The sequence below is a fragment of the Ceratotherium simum genome, chromosome 6 (assembly GCF_057802395.1).
Source record: "Ceratotherium simum simum isolate JZ-2026a chromosome 6, ASM5780239v1, whole genome shotgun sequence".
Classification (NCBI taxonomy): domain Eukaryota; kingdom Metazoa; phylum Chordata; class Mammalia; order Perissodactyla; family Rhinocerotidae; genus Ceratotherium; species Ceratotherium simum.
In genome coordinates, this window is record NC_141905.1 from 15499239 (window position 1) to 15520266 (window position 21028).

Below are 21028 nucleotides of genomic sequence, written 5' to 3' on the forward strand. Positions count from 1 at the left end.
CACAAATCCTAGGCTGTGGGATACAAGTGACGCCGGGGCACGGACCAATCGAAGGCTGTGAGATGAGGAAGTGCATTCATAAACTCCTCATTTCAGTCTATAACTTTCCTGTGGTGCATAATTATGTGTGGGCTAAAGAAAGACCACTCGGTTTCAAGTGCCAATATATGAAAAGTTTGTCGAGCCTAAATACCATCTAAATGTTTGAATGATTTATTCCACTAGTTTTTTTTTTTAATTTGAAAAAACACCAAAAACACACAGAAAATAAAAAGTATTCAAAATCATACTGTTTTTTAAAAAGCAACAAGAGATGATGTAAAAATCTTTTTCTCTCAATATCTCATCCCATCTCCCTTCCCAGAGGTTACTGGTTATAATCTGGTGCACATCCTTCCTGATTCCTTAGTCATAGCCACATTTACAACCTATACAGACAGAGAGATTTTAAGCTCTAAACCATATTAGTCTACAACTTGCTTTATTTGTTTAATAATATATTATGGATATCTTTTAAGGTCATTTGTCTCTTCTCTTTTTAATGGTTTAATTGTATTACACCGTGTCAAAGTACCAAAATTGATTCAACCAGTTCCTACTCATAGGCGTGAAAGTTATCTGCAACTCTTTTCTATTTCAAACACACTCTGCTATGATTTCTGTAGTATCAAGTGCTTAAAGTGGGATTGCTGGATCAATGAGTAACAGCAGCTGCCAAACCATTTCCTGAAAGCTGTATCGACTCACACTCTGAACTGTGAGTGAGGGCGGCTGCACCCTGACACCCACACCAACTGGAAGTTTAAGTGAAATTCTAACCCACTTATGAAGTTCAAAGGCATTACAGTTAATAGGGCACTGAATGATAATGAGAATAGAAGCCCTTAAGTCAAACAATTAGAGCAGATAAAATAAAGGACTGTACAATTTAATGATTAATAAACAAACCTCTTATGCTGTTCTTAGGGAAGTAATTCCCGAGTGCTAGAAAGCAGGCATTTTTGCCCTTTGGCTTGTACATGTGTTACCATAGACATTTTGACTTATCCCAAAGTAGAAATAAGTCAAACATATAGACGTTAATAGGCAACATCAAATTAGACTACTATGATTTTTCTCTTAAAATTTCATTTCTGGGAAGTTCATCATAAAAAAAGTACTCAAATCTCTGAAATGATGTCTGTGGTTGAATTTATAGTGGGAACAGGGAAATTACATTTCATCATTTTCTTCAGCAGTCAAAAACAGAGAATGCAGGTGGTCCTGATTTACCCACACCCAGGGCTTGGCAAGGCAGGTTCCACCAAAAATCAGCAAGAGTATCACGGGAATGCCTGATGAGTGGGGGCTGTTGAGAACTAAGCTTACGGGCAGAGGAAGTTAGGAAGGGGAAGAAAGAAGAGACAAGGTTGGATCCGAGAGGGCAACTTCAGAATCTGAGGGGGAGGGGGTTTGTGCCCAGTGATAATGTGCTACGAGATGTGACTGTTCCCCTGGATGGCATGAGCACAGAAGGAAGAGGGTCATTGGAAGATCATCATCCAGGATAAATAAATTTATTCTAGAAAAAGTAAGATGACACAACTTAAGGAAGTTAAGTAGAATCAGACTGTTATCTGTTTTAGGCAAAATTGTCTAGGGTATCAAAAACAGAAAGAAAAGATCTATGGCTTTTAAAGACCCTAATCAAATTCACCTGGTATTACTCACTTATTTTTAACTTTCTAATGGTTAGTGTATCCATCCATCTATTCTAATGTGGCACCCTCCATCACCCTACTAGAGGTGAGATGGTCAATGCTACAGACTGATGGGAAGGTGGACAAATGAGGAAGAACAGAGGGAGCAGGGAGAGGGAGGAGCACAAGACCAAGGGAGATTAGTGATACTTAAATTCACGGAATGGAACAGGTGACTTCCATTCTAATGAAACCAACCCCTTGTAATCCCTTCTCCCTCCTTTAAATGCCCAGACAGCTCTGTATCAGAACCCTCTCACAGCCTGTTTCAAGGAAGAGCAGTCTGTGATGACTGATAGATAGTGACTGCAAGGCTGAAGTGAGTCCCTCTCACCAGAGTTAAAATTACCAAGTAAAGGCTCTAGGCAAAGTTTTCTAGTTCTACCTGGTAGCACTGGTTCCTCATTCTTTAAACTTCATCTCAGGGATGAAGTAAGGAACTACCAAGTATTTCCTAGAAGCAGAACTATCTGATTTTCCCTTAGAGAAAAAACTAAAGGACTCACCAATCTATTAAACAGATCTTGTTGGAGCTTGAAAAGATTGTTGCATGTCAAGCAGGGCAGGTAGGGGCCTGCTGGGCTGACTCACACAGATATCATCTACAGCAAGTGCTGGTTGGGTCCATTCCCTGTTATTATAAGGCATGTAATTGCTTCGGGTGTGTAGATAGTCTGCTGGGCCGGCTGCTCTGCCAAGGCAAGGAGGCTGTTGGATGGGATTTGCCGACTACCTCTGAGTCCAATTTAAAGAAAAGAGCAACCCCTCCATTTAGCAATTTTACTCAGGTAGCTTTTACCCACGCTAGTCTGCCAGACTGGTCTCATTTAGAACTGTGGACAAGCCTTAAATCTCTCGAGATTAGGTAGGGCAAGAGGCCCAGCAGCACCTGGTAATACCAACCGCTACTCACTCAGAATGCTGGGCACTGGGGGTGGGGAGGGGGAGTGGTGCTGGACAACAAACACCCAGTTGTTGTCCCAGCTCAGCCACTCCTCTACTGTCTCAGGTCCCCTCTGGGAAACAAGGGGCTGACCAACATGATTTCTACAGTCCCCTTAAGCTCTAAAGATGCCAAGTTGTCAACCTGGGCATCTGGGCCCAGACCTGCTTTCTAAATTGTCAGGATTAGCAATGCCAAGCCACCTCTTTGATTTAGCGCCGACTGGCACCGAGATAAGGCGTGACAGACAGGGACCAGTGTATGCCAGAATGGCAGGGCATGCAGGGGAGCTGGGAGGAAGGTGAGAATCCAGAGATCTGAAAGGAAGGCACAGACAGTATGTGAGGGATCAAGGCCACAGGGGAGAGACCCCCCTAAGATACAAAATATGTGTCCATGGAAATAAAAGACTCCTGTTTCTTTGGTGAATAAACAAGATACAAAATTAGACACAATTTCTTGGGCTGCTACTTTAGCATCAATCATTAACTAAGAGAGTTGTCTGGCTTACAGTGGACTGAGAACTTTAGCCCTGGCCACGATACTGTACTTTGTGTAAACTATCAACAGACCAGCATGCTTGGAGTTCCATGGCTTAAAAACTGAGTGTGTGCCCCTTGCCCACCATTTACTTTGAGTAACATAATGTAGAGCTTTATTTTTGAAAGACTTGTTTAATTTCAAAGAAATCAATTCACTGTTGATAGGCTTTCAACAAATAAAACTGCATATTCTTTTTATTTGGTAGCATTTATCACCAGGAATTGACTTTGAGCTCTTAGAGCTTGCTGAGTGGAAGAACCCTCTGGCAGTCTGGCCTCTTAGGTCTAGTCTGTAAATACAGATGTAAACGCAGTCTAAGGAAATATATAACCTTACACGGGGGAAGGGAGAGGTGTGGAGTGACACTCAGACGTTCACCACAGCAGTATTTAGAACAGCCAAATAGTTGAAACAATCTCCAACTCCCGTAATAGGGAAGCTCTTAAGTAACTCTATGGCATAGAATATTATAGGATATGAGATGGGATGTTTTCCTAGTGTCTTAAGAGTTTTGACTGGGGCCCCAAGCTGAGGACAATGGTATGCACACATTCCACAGAGAGCTGCCAGGTAAACCACAAAGGACCAGCTAAGAGTGGCCCAAAATAGTGGTATGAGCCCACCTTCAGCTTATACAAGAAGGAGAGATTTCTTCGAAAGAATTGGTGGAAGAAGTGAGAGCTGTGGCTGCTTCCCTTCCTCTGCCCATAAGGAGGAAGGGGCGGCTCTCTGTCCCACCCAAGCCAAGTAAGGGGGGCTTGAAGATCACCACTTGTTGGGGGTGCTTGCCAGAAGGGAGAGACCAGCCTCTCACTCCTCAGCCGGATGCCTGTTGATCTGTAGGTACCCACAGCCCCAACCCTTCTGCCACTAGGAGACCCTAACCTGTGTGTATGAGGAAGCTAGAAGCTAGCTGGGGCTGTCCCTCAAGGTGGGACAGTGGGGCAAGTTTTCCATGGCCAAGTGGACCAAAGCCATTGTCAAAGGACCCTGCCCAAGGTAAGAGGTACATGATGTACCACTAGGGGAGAAGGAGCTGGGTTAGCCGTTGGGGGCAGATGTAAACACTTAGCTGGGAGCGCTCTGCCCAGATCAGGTAACTGCACAGTGTTGAATTCACTAGCTGGGGAAGGGGAGGAAACCAGGTCCACATGGTCCTCTTCTGGGGCTCAACATTTCAGACCAGGCCTCAGTTGGAGGTGAAGAGAGGAGCTTTGAACTGGATGAGAGATTTAAGTACTGTATGGAGTTCATTTCATTTAAATATAATACTAACCAGGTATTTACTGAGCATCTATTGTGTACTAGGAGACTGGTATTATTACACCTGTTTTACAGAGGTGGAAACTGACTGGGAGAGGTTAGGTAACTAGTTCAAGGTGACACAGCTAGATGGCAGAGCTAGGGGCCTAGTAGGTCTGTCTAGCTTCAAAGCCCCTGGTGAGGCTGGTATCAGCTAGAAGCATGGATTCTGGAGTCAGACTGCCTGGGTGGTTCAAATCTTGGCTCTACTACTCAATAGCTGTGTGATCTTAAACAAAGGATTTAACCTCTCTGTGCCTCAGTGTGCATCTGTAAAATGGGCATAATAATAGTACATCTTGCATAGAGTCATTTTGAAAATTAAAGGAACTCATACAGGTAAGTGCTTGGAACAAAACTTTGCCTTAAAAATGTGAACTATAATTATTATTCTTTTGATTACATCAAATTAACTCCTTCTACAAAATGCTTATGATACTATATTAAGTGAAAAGGAAAACATTACATTGTCTATACAGTATGATTATAACTATATAAAAAATGATTACACTCATGCAAAGCAAAAAAAAGAGGAAATAATACTTCCTGCCTCTTCTTTTAATAAGCACATTACTTTTACTATGGAAAAGTAATCATTTAACAGAAATAATTTTTTATTCCTAGCTCAACAGTTACATTTAACATTTTAAAATAAATAATCAATGCCTATCATATCTAAGGCATTGTGATTTGGCAAAGGGTGAGTAAACATACAGCCATATGCCAGACAGGGGGGTAGAACCAAAGAAAATGCATAGGAAGAGACGTAAGTGTAACCTATACAGACAGAATGAATGGCAAAACGAAATCATAACAGCTGAGGTTGGTTAGTTGGGAAAGCTCTGGCATTCTGCTTAGAGGAGAATGTAAACAATCTGGTGTGTGTTTTCTGACACAGATTAACTGCCACACACACAATACCCCGGATGCCAGGGGTTATGGATCCATCTATCCACTCATTAAATGCTGACTAGGTGTTACCTTCCAAGATAAACAATGCAATATAACCAACACCAAATCATCGCATGCTGTTATGGGTTGAATTGTGTCCCCCTAAAATTCATATGTTGGAGTCCTAACCTCAGTACCTCAGAAGGTGACCTCATTGGGAAATAAGGTCTTCAAAGAGGTAATCAAGTTAAAAGGAGGTCATCAGGGTGCACCCAATCCAATATGACTGGCGTCCTTATAAAAAGGGGAAATCTGGACACAGATACCCACACAGGGAAAAAGCCATATGAAGAGGCAGAGATCAGGGTGATGCTTCTATAAGCCAAGCAATGCCAAATAGTGCCAGCAAACCGCCACAAGCTGGCGTAGAGGCATGGAGCAGATTCTGCTTCACAACCCTTAAAAGGAGCCAACTCGGACAACACCTTGATCTTGGACTTCTGGCCTCCAGACTGCGAGACCATAAATTTCTGTTTAAGCCACTCAGTCTGTGGTACTTTGTCACGGCAGCCCTAGGAAACTAATACACATGTGATATGTTCATTACCTCTGAGAAGGAAAAAAATCTCTCTGGGCCTCTGTTTTCATACCTACAAAGTGAGAAATGGACCAAATGGATGGACCAAATGACACAGCCTCTTCCACCTCTAACGTCCTGAAAGTCTGCATAATCTCTGTATCAGAACGCACATTAGTTAAGCGAAGAACAAATCTAAAATCGCCCAAACTCTTACTCAGAAATACACTGCATTTCCCAATGTGTGTTCCTTGGATTACTGGGCCTAAGAGATGAAGAATGGGTTTTGGGTGTCAAAGAATCCTCTCTCCCGTGCTCTTTACCAGCAGCTGGGACTGTCCCCTTGTGCCTGCTCTGACCATGCGGGGAAGGGAATGACTCCAGGATTGGGCCCACCCAGGCTGCCCCAATTCTACTTCAGCTAACTGGTCCACAGCTAGCAGCAGGCAGGAGCAGCCTGCAGGTGTGCCAAATGAAGAGTTAATGCTGTGGACATGTCCGGATTCCTCTACCCTGTGGACTCATGGTGTAACCCAGCCTTCTTCTCTCTGGCGGCACAGTAAGTCCTGGGACATTTACTAAATACCAATGCTTGGAGCCTACCCCAGACCACTTCAGCTAGAATCTCTGGGGAATGGGACCCAGGCATTGGTATTTTATAAAAGTTGTCCAAATGATTCTAATGTGCAGTCAGGGCCCAGAACCATTGTTCTAATCAGATCACAGGCGGACACTCATAACTTTTAGTAAGAAAATTTAAATTTGTTTTCTGTGGGTCACTAATAGCTGCTTTCTATGTTTTTTTTTTTTTTCCTGAGGAAGATTAGCCCTGAGCTAACATGTGTGCCAATCCTCCTCTATTTCACGTGTGGGTCGCTGCCACAGCATGGCTGACGAGCGGTGTAGATCCAAGCCAGGGATTCGAACCTGTGAACCCGGGCTGCGGAAGCAGAATGTGCCAAACTTAACCACTAGGCCATGGGGCTGGCCCCTCCATGTTTTTAAAATCTGTCCTCAAAGATTCTCATTACTGCGTACAGTGCCAGATCATATAGCAGCCACCTGATGAGTGCAGGACCCCTGTCCCTTTCCAGGGCCGACGTCTGAAGCACCTTCTATGTGCAAAGTGATGTGCCAGGCTCATGGATTACCCAAAAACGGTCCAGAAGGGTAGGGTGGTGAGAGGATTATGGCAGATGAAGGACAAGAGGTACATTTGTGACTAATCCCACAATAACTTCCACTGTAGATTTATGTTAACATAGACTAAAATGATTCATACATAAACCTTGCTGTGCAATAGGTGAATTTAACCCACGGCCAGACACTTTATCCCTCCTATACAACGATTTTATTTAGGGGGAGGGAGTAGGATGTGTCAGAATCACCTGTGAGGCTTTTAGAAACTTCTCCTGGGTTTGGGAAGGTTCTGGTCTTCCTCTTGCTGTTCTGGAAGCTCAGAGCTCCTGCAACCTGCTCCCATTTCCTTCCTTCTACCTCGCCGGCCTCTCTTCTCAATGATGACCAGCAGGATGGTCTCACTAATGAATCTCCACTCTCTCTCCTCCCCTACAAATAACAGGACTAACCCAGTGCAGGAGAGAGTCCTGGAGAATCCCTGGGAGCCCAGTCTTGGGGCTCGTGTGCCTGGTTGAGTCCCACAGTCAGTGCCTTGAGCTGTTTCTGTTCCCTGTATGTGTGTCTTGCCAGCTCAGCTCCTCTGTGGGTTTCAGGAGGGAGGAACCTGGCCTTGTGTCCTCTGCAAACCACACGGACACACCACAGCCTGTGCAGCGGAAGAGGCAAGGCTGTTTGAAGCTGAATTAGCACAAGCTCTTCATTTCTGGGGACTCTCCACATCTACCACTTTTACTGCTTTCTTCAACACTTTCCAAAAACACATCATGTGCTCTGATACCCTGAACACCACATGGTTTGTTTCCAATTCCCTATTACAAATGGCAGCTCCCACCAGTCTTGGCTCTCCCCATTCCCCCCACCCCCGTTTTATTTCTCTCCACAGCACTATTACCATCAGAAACGCTCTATATTGTATACATTTGTTCATGGTTAGTCTTATTTATTCGCTACACACCCACAAAGCATTTATGATGTACTTCATGACATTTTAAGAGCTTAAAAAAGATTAACTCACTTTTTTTCCCCACTGCCTAGATAAGCTATTTTCCTATTTGTGACAGTGGCCCCACCATGCACCACTGGTCACCAGTTGGGATTCTCTGAAGCAGATCTTCAACCTTTCCCTCCTTTTCAGTCCCAAATCCTGTCAGACACTGAATCGTTTTCATGTGTCCTTCAAATATGTTGTTATTGTTTGGTTCTTGTTTTGTTTTGTTTTCAAACATTGTTAGAGGTTGAATTGTGTCCCCCAAAAGAGATACGTTGGAGTCCTAACCTCTAGTACCTCAGAATATGGCTGTATTTGGAGACAGACTCTTTACAGAGGTAACCAAGTTAAAATGAGGTCATGAGGTGGGTCCTAATCCAAAATGAATGGTGTCCTTATGAAAAGGGGAAATTTGGAGACAGACAGGCACACACAGAGAGAAGATGATAAAAAGAGACACAGGGAGATGACAGCCATCTACAAGCCAAGGAGTGAGGCCTGGAACAGACTCTATCTCACAGCCCTCAGAAGGAACCAACTCTGCCGACACCTTGATCTCAGACTTCCAGGCTCCAGAACTGGGAGACGATAAATTTCTGCTGCTTCAGCCACCCCATTTGTGGTGCTTTGCTACAACAGCCCTAGCAAACAAATACAAATGTTTTTGAATTGCACTCTCTCCTCTTCAGTTCTCCCTTCCCCAACCTGCATCTAAGCCCTTGGGATTGTGTTCCTGGACGATCGCAATAGCCACTTGGGGTCTCCCGGCCTCAATCTTTCTTCCTACCCATCCCCTGGACAAGCCACTGCTAGGATAACCTTTCTCAAACTCTGTTTTTATTTCATCATTCCTCGGGAAGATTCTTTCAGGAATCTTCTGAAAGGAAACTTCCCAGGGCCTGGGAGATCAAGTCCATACTTCCATCCTAGCACTCAAGACTTCCACTGGAGCAGCACTTCCCAAAGTCATGTTTAGAGGTAACACTGGATGCAGGGGCATTAACAGGTATGCCAGATGGTTGGAGAAACAAGTCTTTCTCTGTTCAGAGAAGTTTGTTTACCCATTGAATGAACTCAATCGGGTGTCTTCTCTCCCTCTTTTCCCTTTCTGCACGTGTGCTGAGATTATCTAAGAATCTAAGGGAGAGGTTCTTAGCTTACTTGCATATGGAGCCTCTGTTCTGGGAGCATCCATTGAGTTCATTCCATGAACTCAATTTTCCTGGCCAGAGATTTTAAATGCTAAATTTGACTGTAAGCTCTAAGTATTCACCATTGTATCCCCAGCATCTAAGAGAACGGTGGTAATACATTCTTGGCGCTCAAATACTTGATAGATGAATGGATGAATAGACGTTTCATCATCTATCCTCTTGCAATCTATTTCTAATTCATCAGATGCTATCATACCACTGCCTATTTCACAAAAGCCTATGGCCACTCTGCTGTATGAACAGAACAAACTCTTTTCAGCCCCTAATATCTTCACTGGATTTCCTCTCTTCCTGCCCCATTCAAGCGTCATCATTTAAGGCACAACTCAAATTTGACATCAACTAACTCAACTACTTGTCTTTACGTCTAAAAAAATGTTTATATCTTTATCCATCCAGCCTTCTATTAATCCTGCCTCTGAAAAAGAATTGAGGGTGTTTTAAAATGCTAACTCATCTTTCTGTGCCTTTGATAACTTTATTTATCTAACATATGTGTACATACATCTTATCTTCCCCGCCGGATTACAAATTCCTTGAGGGAAATCCATGTGCTGTATTTCTCCACAAAACACTGCTAAGTATGTTATCAATAAATATTTGCTAACAAAATTAATTCTCTTTACCTTCCAGGGGGAAAAACAAATCCCATTAATTATTCCACTTTTCTCTCTTAGTTTTTAATCTCTCCACTCCTGGTGATACCTAATCTTTTAAACTTTGATGTTTCCCATTCTAAAAAAAGAAGCTTTTTCTGCATTTTCCAACACTGTCAAATAAGAGTTTAATATTTTCCCTTGCGACCTTAATGAATCTGCCAGAACTGCATACACTTTCTTCTCACCCACGCACTGCTTAAGCCTTGCCGTTATGTTTTTGTCCCTATGACCGATTTCCTTCCTGAAAGGTCCCAGTAACATCTGACTAATAAGTCCAATGGTGTCTTTGTACGCCTTACCCTTGGCCACACTGTGCTCCCAGATGATGCTGACAGTTGTTTCCTTGGCACTTGAGGCAATGCCTAATCCCGGCCTTTTTCTCTCTTTATTCAACATATATTTATTGAGACTTACTATGTACTAGGCATTGAGGATACAATTATGAGCAAAAAGACACAGTGGTCCCTGCCCTCATGGGGCATGGTCTAACCACTGGAAGAGACGATGAAGTCATCAGAAACATATAACTATAAACTGGGGGTGTGCTACGAAGGAAAGTACAGTAGCCCTGACCACAGATAGCTTTCTTCTCTAGCTACTCCTCTGTCTGCTTCTGAGCTCCTTTTCTTTCTCTGGCCTCTAAAATGAGATGTTTCTCAAGGTTCCATCCTTGGCTCTCCTCCTTGCTTTTCTACGAGGACTCTCTCCTTGACAGTCTCATCCACTCCTAGGGCTTCAACTGTAACCTCCTGATGCATGAATCCTAAGCCAATACCTAGTGCTACAGTTTCTACCTTACTGAGCACTGCCACAAATTTCACAGACCCCAAACTCTACAAACTTTTATCTCCTCTTTCGCAGCCCATAAACAAACAAAACTCAATCCTAACAACACACAAATCTGATCTTCTTCCTGAATTCTCTATTTATATTGTTAGTAGCAACCATCTCCCAGTCACAGGCTTAAAATCTAGTCTCATCTTCTCTCCTGTCCCCCCAGGGTCCCAGATATGGTCATGGGACCATCACTTAAAACCCCCAATACCTTCCATCTACCCCTCTCTGGCCTTCAAGGCTCTCAGGCCCTGGCTCCAACTTATCTTTCAGCCTCATCGCCTGATCTCCCAATACTTCAGCTCCAGGCCAAGTTCACTCTTTGTCACTGCGTCTCTTCAGAGCCCTTGCTTATACCATTCCTTCTAGAAGGATTGTTCTCACCCTACCCTCAGACACACATACTAGAATCCATTTCTGTGTCAGAAATGACAATATCAGGCAGGAGTCAAACTGACGGTAAGGCCATGCAGCAAACTGGATAAAATGTTTGTGAGATAATGTTACATAACAAAAGCAAGATATACAATTATTTACAAACAGTTTTTATAATTATGCATATAAAATGTATAAGGGATTACATCAGAATAACAAAAATAGTTTTATTAGAGTGGTGGAATTGTGGATGAGTTTTATCATTTTTCTAGATTCTAAATTTTATTATTGTGTTTTTTAAAATAAATTTTTATTTTAGAACAGTTTTAGATTTACAGAAAATTTGAAAAGATAGTATAGAGAGTGCCTGTATATCCAACACCCAGTTTCCTTTAACAACATCTTACATTAGTAGGATACTTTTGTCACAACTAAATAAGCCAGTAATTTAATGTGGTTTTTTAAAACTTAAAAAAAAACTTGAGTGTGGTAAAACCAAATAATCAACATAAATAGAGGAAAATGTCATTCTTTCCATAACTCCAACTTAGCATCCTAATATTTACTATTCTTCTTATTTTTATTATTACCTCAGTCTCCTCTTGGCATGGATTCTTGGCTACAATCTGGAACAAATTTTGCTTTACAATCATCTGCCATATACTTGTGCATGTATTTTAAAGTAGTTAAAACTTTATTGTTTGATAAAGGCTCTGGGAAATGTTTTCTTTAACATAAAGTACCATAGGAATTTTTTAAACATATGAACCATATTGACGTGTAGAATCTAACGTGTGTGCTGCTTCTCCAAGTCTGTAAGCTCTGCCGGGGGTCTTATCTCCTCTCTGCCCCTCCCGCTTTTTTTAGGTCCAAGAACACCCAGTCCAGATCTGGTCTCAGAGCTCAATAAATACCGGCTGTAATAAACTGTAGGAGTTGGATAGCCCTGGTAGAGGCACTATTGATTTTAAATTACTAAAAGTAAATGGTCCTTTATGTGATTTTGTCTGTCAGACTTTAATTTTTGACACCAAGACATCACAATGTTTTTCCTTTGCATCATTCAAAAAAGCCAACTAAAATTAAATCTCAGTAGAAGTGGATTTTAGTGTTTAAATTATAAAAATCACTAAAACAGCAAATATTAAACATTCTAAAGAACATATTTTCAGCTTGCATTAATGTCTGAGCTAAAGAAAACGGAGTGTGGGGGTTTTTGTTTGTTTTTTTCCAACGATTCTCCTCTAGTGAGTTTTCTTTGTTCTAACTGCCAAGTTGGTTTCAAAGTATCTTTCTGGATATCTAGCAGTTAGAAAAAACCCTATGGATTATACAGAGAAACCACCAACTGAAGTAGCTAGGTACAGTCTACTTTTATAGGAATATAAGACATTCTGTTCTAAAACAGAACAGAAAAATCTCAAATCAGTTTTTTCCCCCTTTTTTTAGTTTATAAATATATTTTCCTCTTTCAGGATAGTCTTTACTTGATGAAGCCAGAATATAACACTAAAATTAGAAAAAATACTGAACAGTGTCCCAATGTATATTCTGTACCTAATCTTAAATGGTTTTGGAAAATGCCTACAAGCAAACTAAACAAACAAGGCAGCATTCTTCTATCTTCAAGGGAATCCATATCATGTCACAATAAATGTAAGAAGCAAAACTTTGTCAAAAAAATAAGGACTGCAAGAAAGAAAAAATTTTCACTTTAGGTTTACTAAAATAGTTTAAATTCAGTCAGTGCCAAAGTCAATAATTAGATTGTAATTTGAAAGAAAATGCTAAGTATCAGGATTAACAAATAAGAATATGATAGTCACAGTAGGTGACTGAAGACCCTCAAGTCAAAGTTAAAAGTAGCACCATTGACAATTTTCAAGAGAGCTGTTTTTATAATTAAAATTGCTTATTTTATCAACGGTTGTATAACTTTGCTTTATTGCAGAAGTGATTTGACTATCCAAGAATATCACTATTTATGATTTATTACAGACTGATGTTTTAAAAGCAAGCCGAAACAAAACTTCAAATTTGTCTTGTTAAAAATTAACTTGGGGACTGGCCCCGTGGCGTAGACGTTAAGTGCGTGTGCTCCGCTACTGGCGGCCCGGGTTCGGATCCCGGGCGCGCACCAACGCACTGTTTCTCCAGCCATGCTGAGGCCGTGTCCCACATACAGCAACTAGAAGGATGTGCAACTATGACATACAACTATCTACTGGGGCTTTGGGGGGAAAAAAAGGAGGAGGATTGGCAATAGATGTTAGCTCAGAGCCGGTCTTCCTCAGCAAAAAAGAGGAGGATTAGCACGGATGTTAGCTCAGGGCGAATCTTCCTCAAAAAAAAAAAAAAAGAAAAGAAAAATTAACTTGGTGTTATGGAAGGAACAGGACCAACCAGCCCATCTTGAGGCAAGACATGCTTTTTGAGATATTTAATGCTCTAAATATAGTTTAGCAGATATGAAGTATCATGCAATTTTGCTAATGAGCTTTGAGTGAGTGAAAAGAGATGTATTGGGCAGTACAAGAAGTAACTGAAGCACACAGTCACCCAAGGAAGCTTCTGGAAGGATGTACCTCAAAAGCTGAACAGCAGAATGACAGGCAATTCTCAATTTTTTTGGTACATTTTTGTCCTGTCTGAAATTTAAAATAACAACCATTCTTTTATAATCAGGAAACAATAAATGTATTTGCTTTTAGGAAAAATAAAAATATGTTAAAAGTTTGACTTCTGATAGCTGAAAGAAGCAAAAGTTTTATAAAAACATTACAAAAATGTTATTAGTATCCAGTTTTGTTGTGGCTTAAAAAAACATTCCTATCCACAGCATATCAAATACATCTGAAAGAAAGCAACCCTCCTTTCTAACTCACTAACACTGATGGTCTGTCTTTGGCATATAGATAAATATTTATTTCAAAGAATGGATTAAAGCTACCATAGTTACTAGAAGTAACTATAGATATGCTACATTACTGGGATGCTTAAAGATCATTCCCAAACTTAATTTATTATCTAAAAATCCTCTTCTTTATTTTTAAAACTCTAGAAGATAATTCTAAAAAATTATAGTTGGATTAGCATGTACTAAGGGTAAAAATATAATTGAAATTATTCTTACCTGATGCTGCACATCAGCATTTGTTGGGCAGTTCAAAGTAATTGGATCACACTCCTCAGCTGGGAGGGGGGAAAAAGACACAAAGCTTGATAAAGAAAGCACACACTCTGTGGTGTAAGGCCTAAAACAAAGATTCAGTATTATGTGCTGCCTTGACATCTGGTAAAATCAGGAGGGCCTCGAATTGTCTAACTGCAAGTTCCCCTCCCCACTCTGCTCCATGGATAAGGCCCCCAGCTAAACAATGTTTCTTATTAAGGGGACCAGGCACAGTTCCTGCTTATTCCTGAGTAGATAGTGGGTTTCAGTTCCCTGCCAGCCCACAGAATTATTCAGACAAGCCAATCACATCCTACCTCAGGAACCAGGAGGCACTACACCCTCTTGACACTACAATGCTTGTCTCCCACAGTGCCTTGCTGTTCACTCTGTTCCTGAGTGCAACCCCCCTGTGACCCAGCATGGCAGCATGGCACATCCTCCCCCAGGCTGTGAGTATATGTGACTCATAAACTGCTGTCGATCTCATCTGTCCCATGTTGGGTGTTGTATGATTGGTCACCCCCATAGCGCCAGGGCAGGATCCCTCCCTCACCAACAGGGTGAATAGAAGGTAGTCAAAACAAATGGCATAATGAACAGGATGGCCCAAACACGACAGAGGACATGTGGTCATATTTAACTAACTTCACTGATGTGGCGAAGGCTGCCTGGGACAGAATTGCCAGTTGCTGGCAGACTTGCACTTTGGCCTGTGAATTGTTGTGTTATCTTTGTTGGGTGTTTGTCCTCTCTTCCCACCTAAAATGTTCTCATCCCCAAGATGAAGACTGTTGTTAACTGATTATACCCCAGTGTGATGTGTTGTCAGGTTTGATCACTGTTTGGCAGGTGCCCCTGAGGATCCCACCTATAAGGATAGTACAGTGCCCTAACTGTTGGGCTAGAGCTCTCTGGGCACTGTGTCTCGCCTGGTGACCATCGCTGGCTAATTGGGGGCTTGGGGGCAACCACATAGACACTGTGCTTTTACATCACTGTGCATTTGTGGGGTTTGCAGGAAAGAAGGAGATCACCACCCCAGGGAGAATTAAGCATGGCGTCCTGGTGGTTGTTGTTGTTTAGGCAAGGGCAGCCACCTTGCCTGTCCCTTGTGCTGTTGCTTCCCTTCCTGCTGTTGCTTCCCTTGCTGCTGTTGCATGTGCTCTCCTGACCCCCAAGGGTATCACGGTGCACATCCATGGCAGCCCGTGGCCCAGGAGCTCACGAAGAAAGAGAAGGGGAGGGAGCATTTGGTACTTGACTGCTCTCCCAATGTCAAACCCCTAGCCAGCACACCTGAGCTGAGTGCAACTGCTTACCAGCACGCCAAAGGTCTAATCTTGCAATCATGGGCTTCATGGCCCCCACCCGGGCCATAAACAAAATGCCCTTCCTGGATGTGCACCCTGACTGGCATTCCCCGAAGGAAGAGGTGGTTGCCTACAAAGTGGGCCACCAGCCTTGCAAACCTCTCTCAGTAACTACCCAGAAAGTCTGCACCATGGATGATCAGACAGAGACAGAAACTGAAAGCTGTGACTTTATGCAGCTAGAAATCCAAAATGTTCTGAGGGACTTTGTGCAGAGAAGGAAAAAAACCCAAAAACCTCGTGTGGCAGAAAAGGCAGGGCTGCAGCAAAGCTCGGTTTCAGTCTATCGACCTCTGGGTTCCAGGCCCAGCGCCATCCCACTGTGCCACTCTGCTGCCTCTGCCTGGGTGCAACAAAGACCCTAATCTCAGAGTTATAGGGCAAAAAGCCATGGTACCCCTGCAGCACAGTGAAAGGGTTAATTCAAACCTGACGTGAGCCTAGGGTTCTAAACCATATGAAAGCAACCATTGCCATAGGGAGGGCCCCCGACCCCGATGGTACTGAGCTGAGGCTCTCTGGAGGAGGAAATTTATAAATATGAGCAGAGTGAGAGGATCCCATCCTTCCCCCCACCACCTGCACCCAAAGTATATCCAGTGACAAAAAAAAAAGGGAGAGAGAATGAAAGAAAGATAGATAGAAACCTGGATACAGAGGAGGAGACAAAAGGAAAAAAAAAGAACCGAAACGAGGTCCACCGTTGGACCCAACTGGAAATCCAAAACTTACAAAATAATTTATACAGTCAACAGATAAAAGAGTGCTGACTGGCTTTGTGCCCTACAACATAGGTTCTGAATTAACTTTAATATCTGCTGAAATGTGTGAACTGGCAAACCCTCATGGACTTAATCAGTCCTGGGGCTCAAATTACAGTTGTACCTGGAGATGCCGCTAAATATAAACATGGTAGCCCCCATCATCTTAGGGGAGTTCCTAAATATAAAATAGAGGACAAACAGGCACGCCTCACCCTAACCATCAGAACTACTGTTTTGCCTAAATTTCCCATGGTCATAGAACCCATTGCGTTAGAGTCTCCCATAGTGGGCATGGTTGCTCTGACCTGATAAATGAAGATTAAATTAAATCTTTAGCAGTTAGAAGTTGACTTGACAAAATGGGACCCTATGGACCCCCCAGTTAAAATAATTAATATGGCCTAATGTAAATAAAACAGGACCTTCAAAGATCGAAACTTATTATATAAGACCTAATGAGTGAAAGGGTGATTATCTCTACTGCTTCTCCATTTAACAGCTTAATTTGGCCTGTTCTTAAACCTGAAAGAAAATGAATGGTGCCTCACAGTGCATTACTGTGACCATAATACTGTGGTCCCATCCATTTAGGCCCCCACACCCAATACCCAATATTATTGAAATTACTGACTTATCCAATCAGCAACTAGTAAATATTTGGCTATTACAGATTTGGCTAATATGTTCTGTTCAGCACCTACTTCAACAGCCTCTCAGTCGCAGTTTGCCTTTATCTCCAAAAGCCACACAATACATCATGACCAGGCTACCCACAGGGTACCTAACAGTCGTGTCATAGCACACAGTCTCTGCAGGCAAGATCTTCACTGACATCCAACTTTCTCCGGGACCACGGGTATGACATACATGAATGACACCCTCCTCTGAGGACATTCATTTGACATACCCCTCCAGGCCATACAAATATCCATAAAAGAGCTCCCATAAAGGGGATGGGCCATTGCCCCACACATAGTGCACGGCCCTGCCACCTTGGTTAAATTCCTAAAAATCGTTTGGTAACTTAAGGGCTCCTCCATTCCTGACACTGTCAATACAGAGCTACTGACCCTCTCAGCACCCCCAAGTCCAACATCTTTTAGTCCTTTTTGGGTTCTGGAAGCAACATATTCCTCATTTACATTTTTTACTTAATTTCATTGATACTGTTACTTGCAAATCAGCCCACCATAAATTTGGCCTTCTCCAACAAAAGTCTACAAAAGGCACTCACATTAGTACCCCTAGAGACTCCTTCACTGTAGGGGTTTTAGCCACCTCTTCATATTCCTCCTCAAGTCTCTGGATCGCCTAGGACAGCTATAAGTTGTCCATATGCTTCTGATGCAAGAAACTACCCTTCTAGGCCCTTCTCTATACACCATTAGAGCAGCAACTGCTGGCCACATCCTGGGCTCTCCTGGAAACAGAAGCTCTCACTGACCCCAAGCTTGTGAGCCTCCATACCCTGCTACCCGTTATGCTTTGGATCATGGAAGCAGTACCATACAAACCCGACATGGCTACTGAGGCCTTCTTGCTACTGGATGGAGCTATACCCAGGCCTTCTGGCATATTCCACCTGCAGGAGGGGGTGGCCTCCTCTATCCTCAGTCCCTTGCCAGACGCCATGGTGCTAGAAGAGGTCACCTCTCTCCCAGATTCCTAGGTTACCTCGGGAGCCCTGTCAGATCAACTGAGTGAACAGCAATAGGAGTTTGTAGACTTTACAGATGATATCACCACCATACACGATGGAGCTCAGTGGATTGCTGCTGCTTTCCATCTGTTCACCAGGATGTCCCTGATAGAGGATGGCACCCAAGGGTCAGCACAACTGGCCCATCATCTTAGTGCTGGATGGCCTGGCCAACAAATGGCCGCATCTGCATATTTTTTTTAATAAACTCTTGGACCATTGCCTAAGAGTTGCCCACTTTGGGGTAAAGAACTCTGGGAATCTCTTGCCTCACAGATGAACAAAATATAAATCAAGGCAATAGATGTCTCTACATACAGTACAGCCACAATATAAGGCCTCACTAGAACACTCTCTATCCCCTTTGGAGTTCCAGACATTACTGATAGTGACCAAGACATCCATTTCACTTCTCAGAATACACAATCCTGGGCTCTAAAAGAAGACATTCAATGGAACTTCCACCTACTCTATAGGAAGCAGGTTTAACCAAGAGGTATAACAGGCTCCTCACAGAATTCCTATTTAAGTTACAAAGTGCAAATAGACCCCTTGCCTGGTGTCACTCTTGCCATAGGCATTGAGTAATCTAAATTCATGCTGTCTGGGGACATGCACTCCCTACACCATGCCACACAGGTTCCTTAATTGCCTTTATTGGCCATAAACGGGGACACCTCTACAGTTCATGTTTTTGATGACCACCTCACCACATGGCCCTCTCTCTCCTGGTCAAGTGTCTATTTTGCTTTTTTGGGAGCCTCTTCTTCTACTTCGTGGAAGTTTCAATTATCACTAAGATTTAAATTGATCCCAAGGCATCATGGAGTCAAAAAATGAAGACTCAATATTATGTGCTGCCTTGACACCTGGTAAAATCAGGAGGGCCTTGAATGGCCTAACTGCACGCTCCCCTGTCCACTCTGCTCCGCGGATAAGTCCCCCAGCTAAACAACGCTCCTTATCAAGGGGACCAGGCACACTTCCTGCTTATCCCTGAGTAGTGGGTTTCAGTTCCCAGGAAGCCCACAGAATTAGTCAGACAAGCCAATAACATCCTACCTCGAGAACCAGGAGGCACCACATCCTCTTGATACAACACTTGTCATCCACAGCGCCTAGTTGCTCACTCTGTTCCCGAGCACAACCCCCAGGTGACCCTGCATAGCGTGCAGTGTCCTCCTCCCCCAGGCTGTGAGTACATGTGACTCATAAACTGCTGTCGATCTCATCTGTCCCTAGTCGGGTATTGTGTCATTGGCCATCCCCATAAACCCAGGGCAGGATCCCTCCCTCACCAATGGGGTGAACAAGAGGCACTCAAAGCACATTCCCCTCTGATCACCATTACCTCAAATTCCATGTGTTCATTCATCTGACATTTTACCAAACCTTTTAGATAGAAGAGAGTAGGATTATACTTGTCTTGATAGCTCATCCTTCTGAAAGTCAAACCAAAACCATTTCAGTTCTGCTGTTAAAGTGGTGATTGCCAGTAAAAGTCAAAGGAACATGATATGCACGTGAAATGTTTAACCCCTTTCAAAATGAACTATTAGGAAGGAACTTCCATTCTTAGGTTTTCTTACATATATATGTGTTAACCTCACAGTTCTCCAACTTGTGGTGAAGATTGTACAAATATGTTAAAAACTGATTTTGTTCCATCAGATTTTAATCTTTAACCACAGAATTCAACATCACACTTTAAACTTGGAAGTTGACACAAATATAGTATATAAAAGAAATGTTTAGTGTCATGTGAATTTTTAGAGTTATAAAGCCTTAAATAGAGAATAATTTAACTCAAGGTTCAAAAGTTAGATTGAATGAGAGATTGATTCATCTATTTATTTTTTACATTCACTCACCATTATGTGCTAGGCTGCTAGAATTGTTCAAATAAGGGGCTATATTCATTGCTTCCTATACAATTGTGATTAAAGGACTTTTTTTCCTATCTGAGAAATGTAAACGCAGAAATTTAAACTCAGTAAAAGACCATGATTTTACATGGTCTTTACAAGATTCTTTACAAGAATCTCTTTTACTGAGATTCTATATGATATCTTTCTAAGCTAGAGCAGTAGAGATCTTGCCTAGGCTTGTGTTTCTCAAGACATGGTCCCTACTTTCTTGCATCTGAATCTCCTGGGCTGCTTGTTAACAATGCAGGTTTCTGGGCTCCAGTCCAGACCGCCTTAATGAGAATCTCAGGGGCCCGAGAAATCTGTCAACTAACAAGCATCCCACTGATTTCTGATGCACACTAAAGTGTGATTCTTCACAGCAAAAAGTAATGGACATGTGATTTCAGTCATACTAATTCTCACAATGGCTACTGTCATAATTGTTAACCCAGCATTTTTGTAAAAGTGGGTTTTTTCCCCCAATACAATGATAACTTCAATTTAAATAGCAACTTTTCTTAGGTGGTACCCTAAACACTCCTGTGGTCCTACCTCTCCCTCCGCTCTGCCCTCCACAAAAGAAAAAAAAATTTTTTCAGAATGGTCACCTTTGTATTTGTGTCATAATTTTGGGGAGAGGGTTTTTTTTTTTTTTTTGGTTCATTGTAACAGGAGAGTCCCAAGAGAGTCTTGGTCAAGGTTGGGTGGGAGGGAGTGTACTTATGGAAGGAGCAGCATCAGGATACACAGCTAATCATGCAGGTGTTGGGGTGTTTAGTTTCCTGTTAGAACAAGGAAACCCATTAACAAAATACTGTCCATCTGGGAGGTGAGAAATCATATGAAATACAACATATTGGCTTTCTAGTTTGAGGGCAGACATTTTTACTTCTGAATTATTTTAG

The 21028-nt window shown here is 42.5% G+C and overlaps 1 protein-coding gene across 1 annotated transcript in view; it reads right to left on the reverse strand.

Annotated features, from left to right (window-relative positions):
• The window catches only part of EDARADD (EDAR associated via death domain), a 68090-nt gene that overhangs the window by 20410 nt on the left and 26652 nt on the right, over nucleotides 1-21028 (reverse strand). Inside the window, exon 4 of the mRNA XM_004432394.3 lies at nucleotides 14339-14397. Within this exon, the coding sequence (XP_004432451.1) occupies nucleotides 14339-14397 (59 nt within the window). The remainder of the gene's footprint in view (nucleotides 1-14338; nucleotides 14398-21028) is intronic.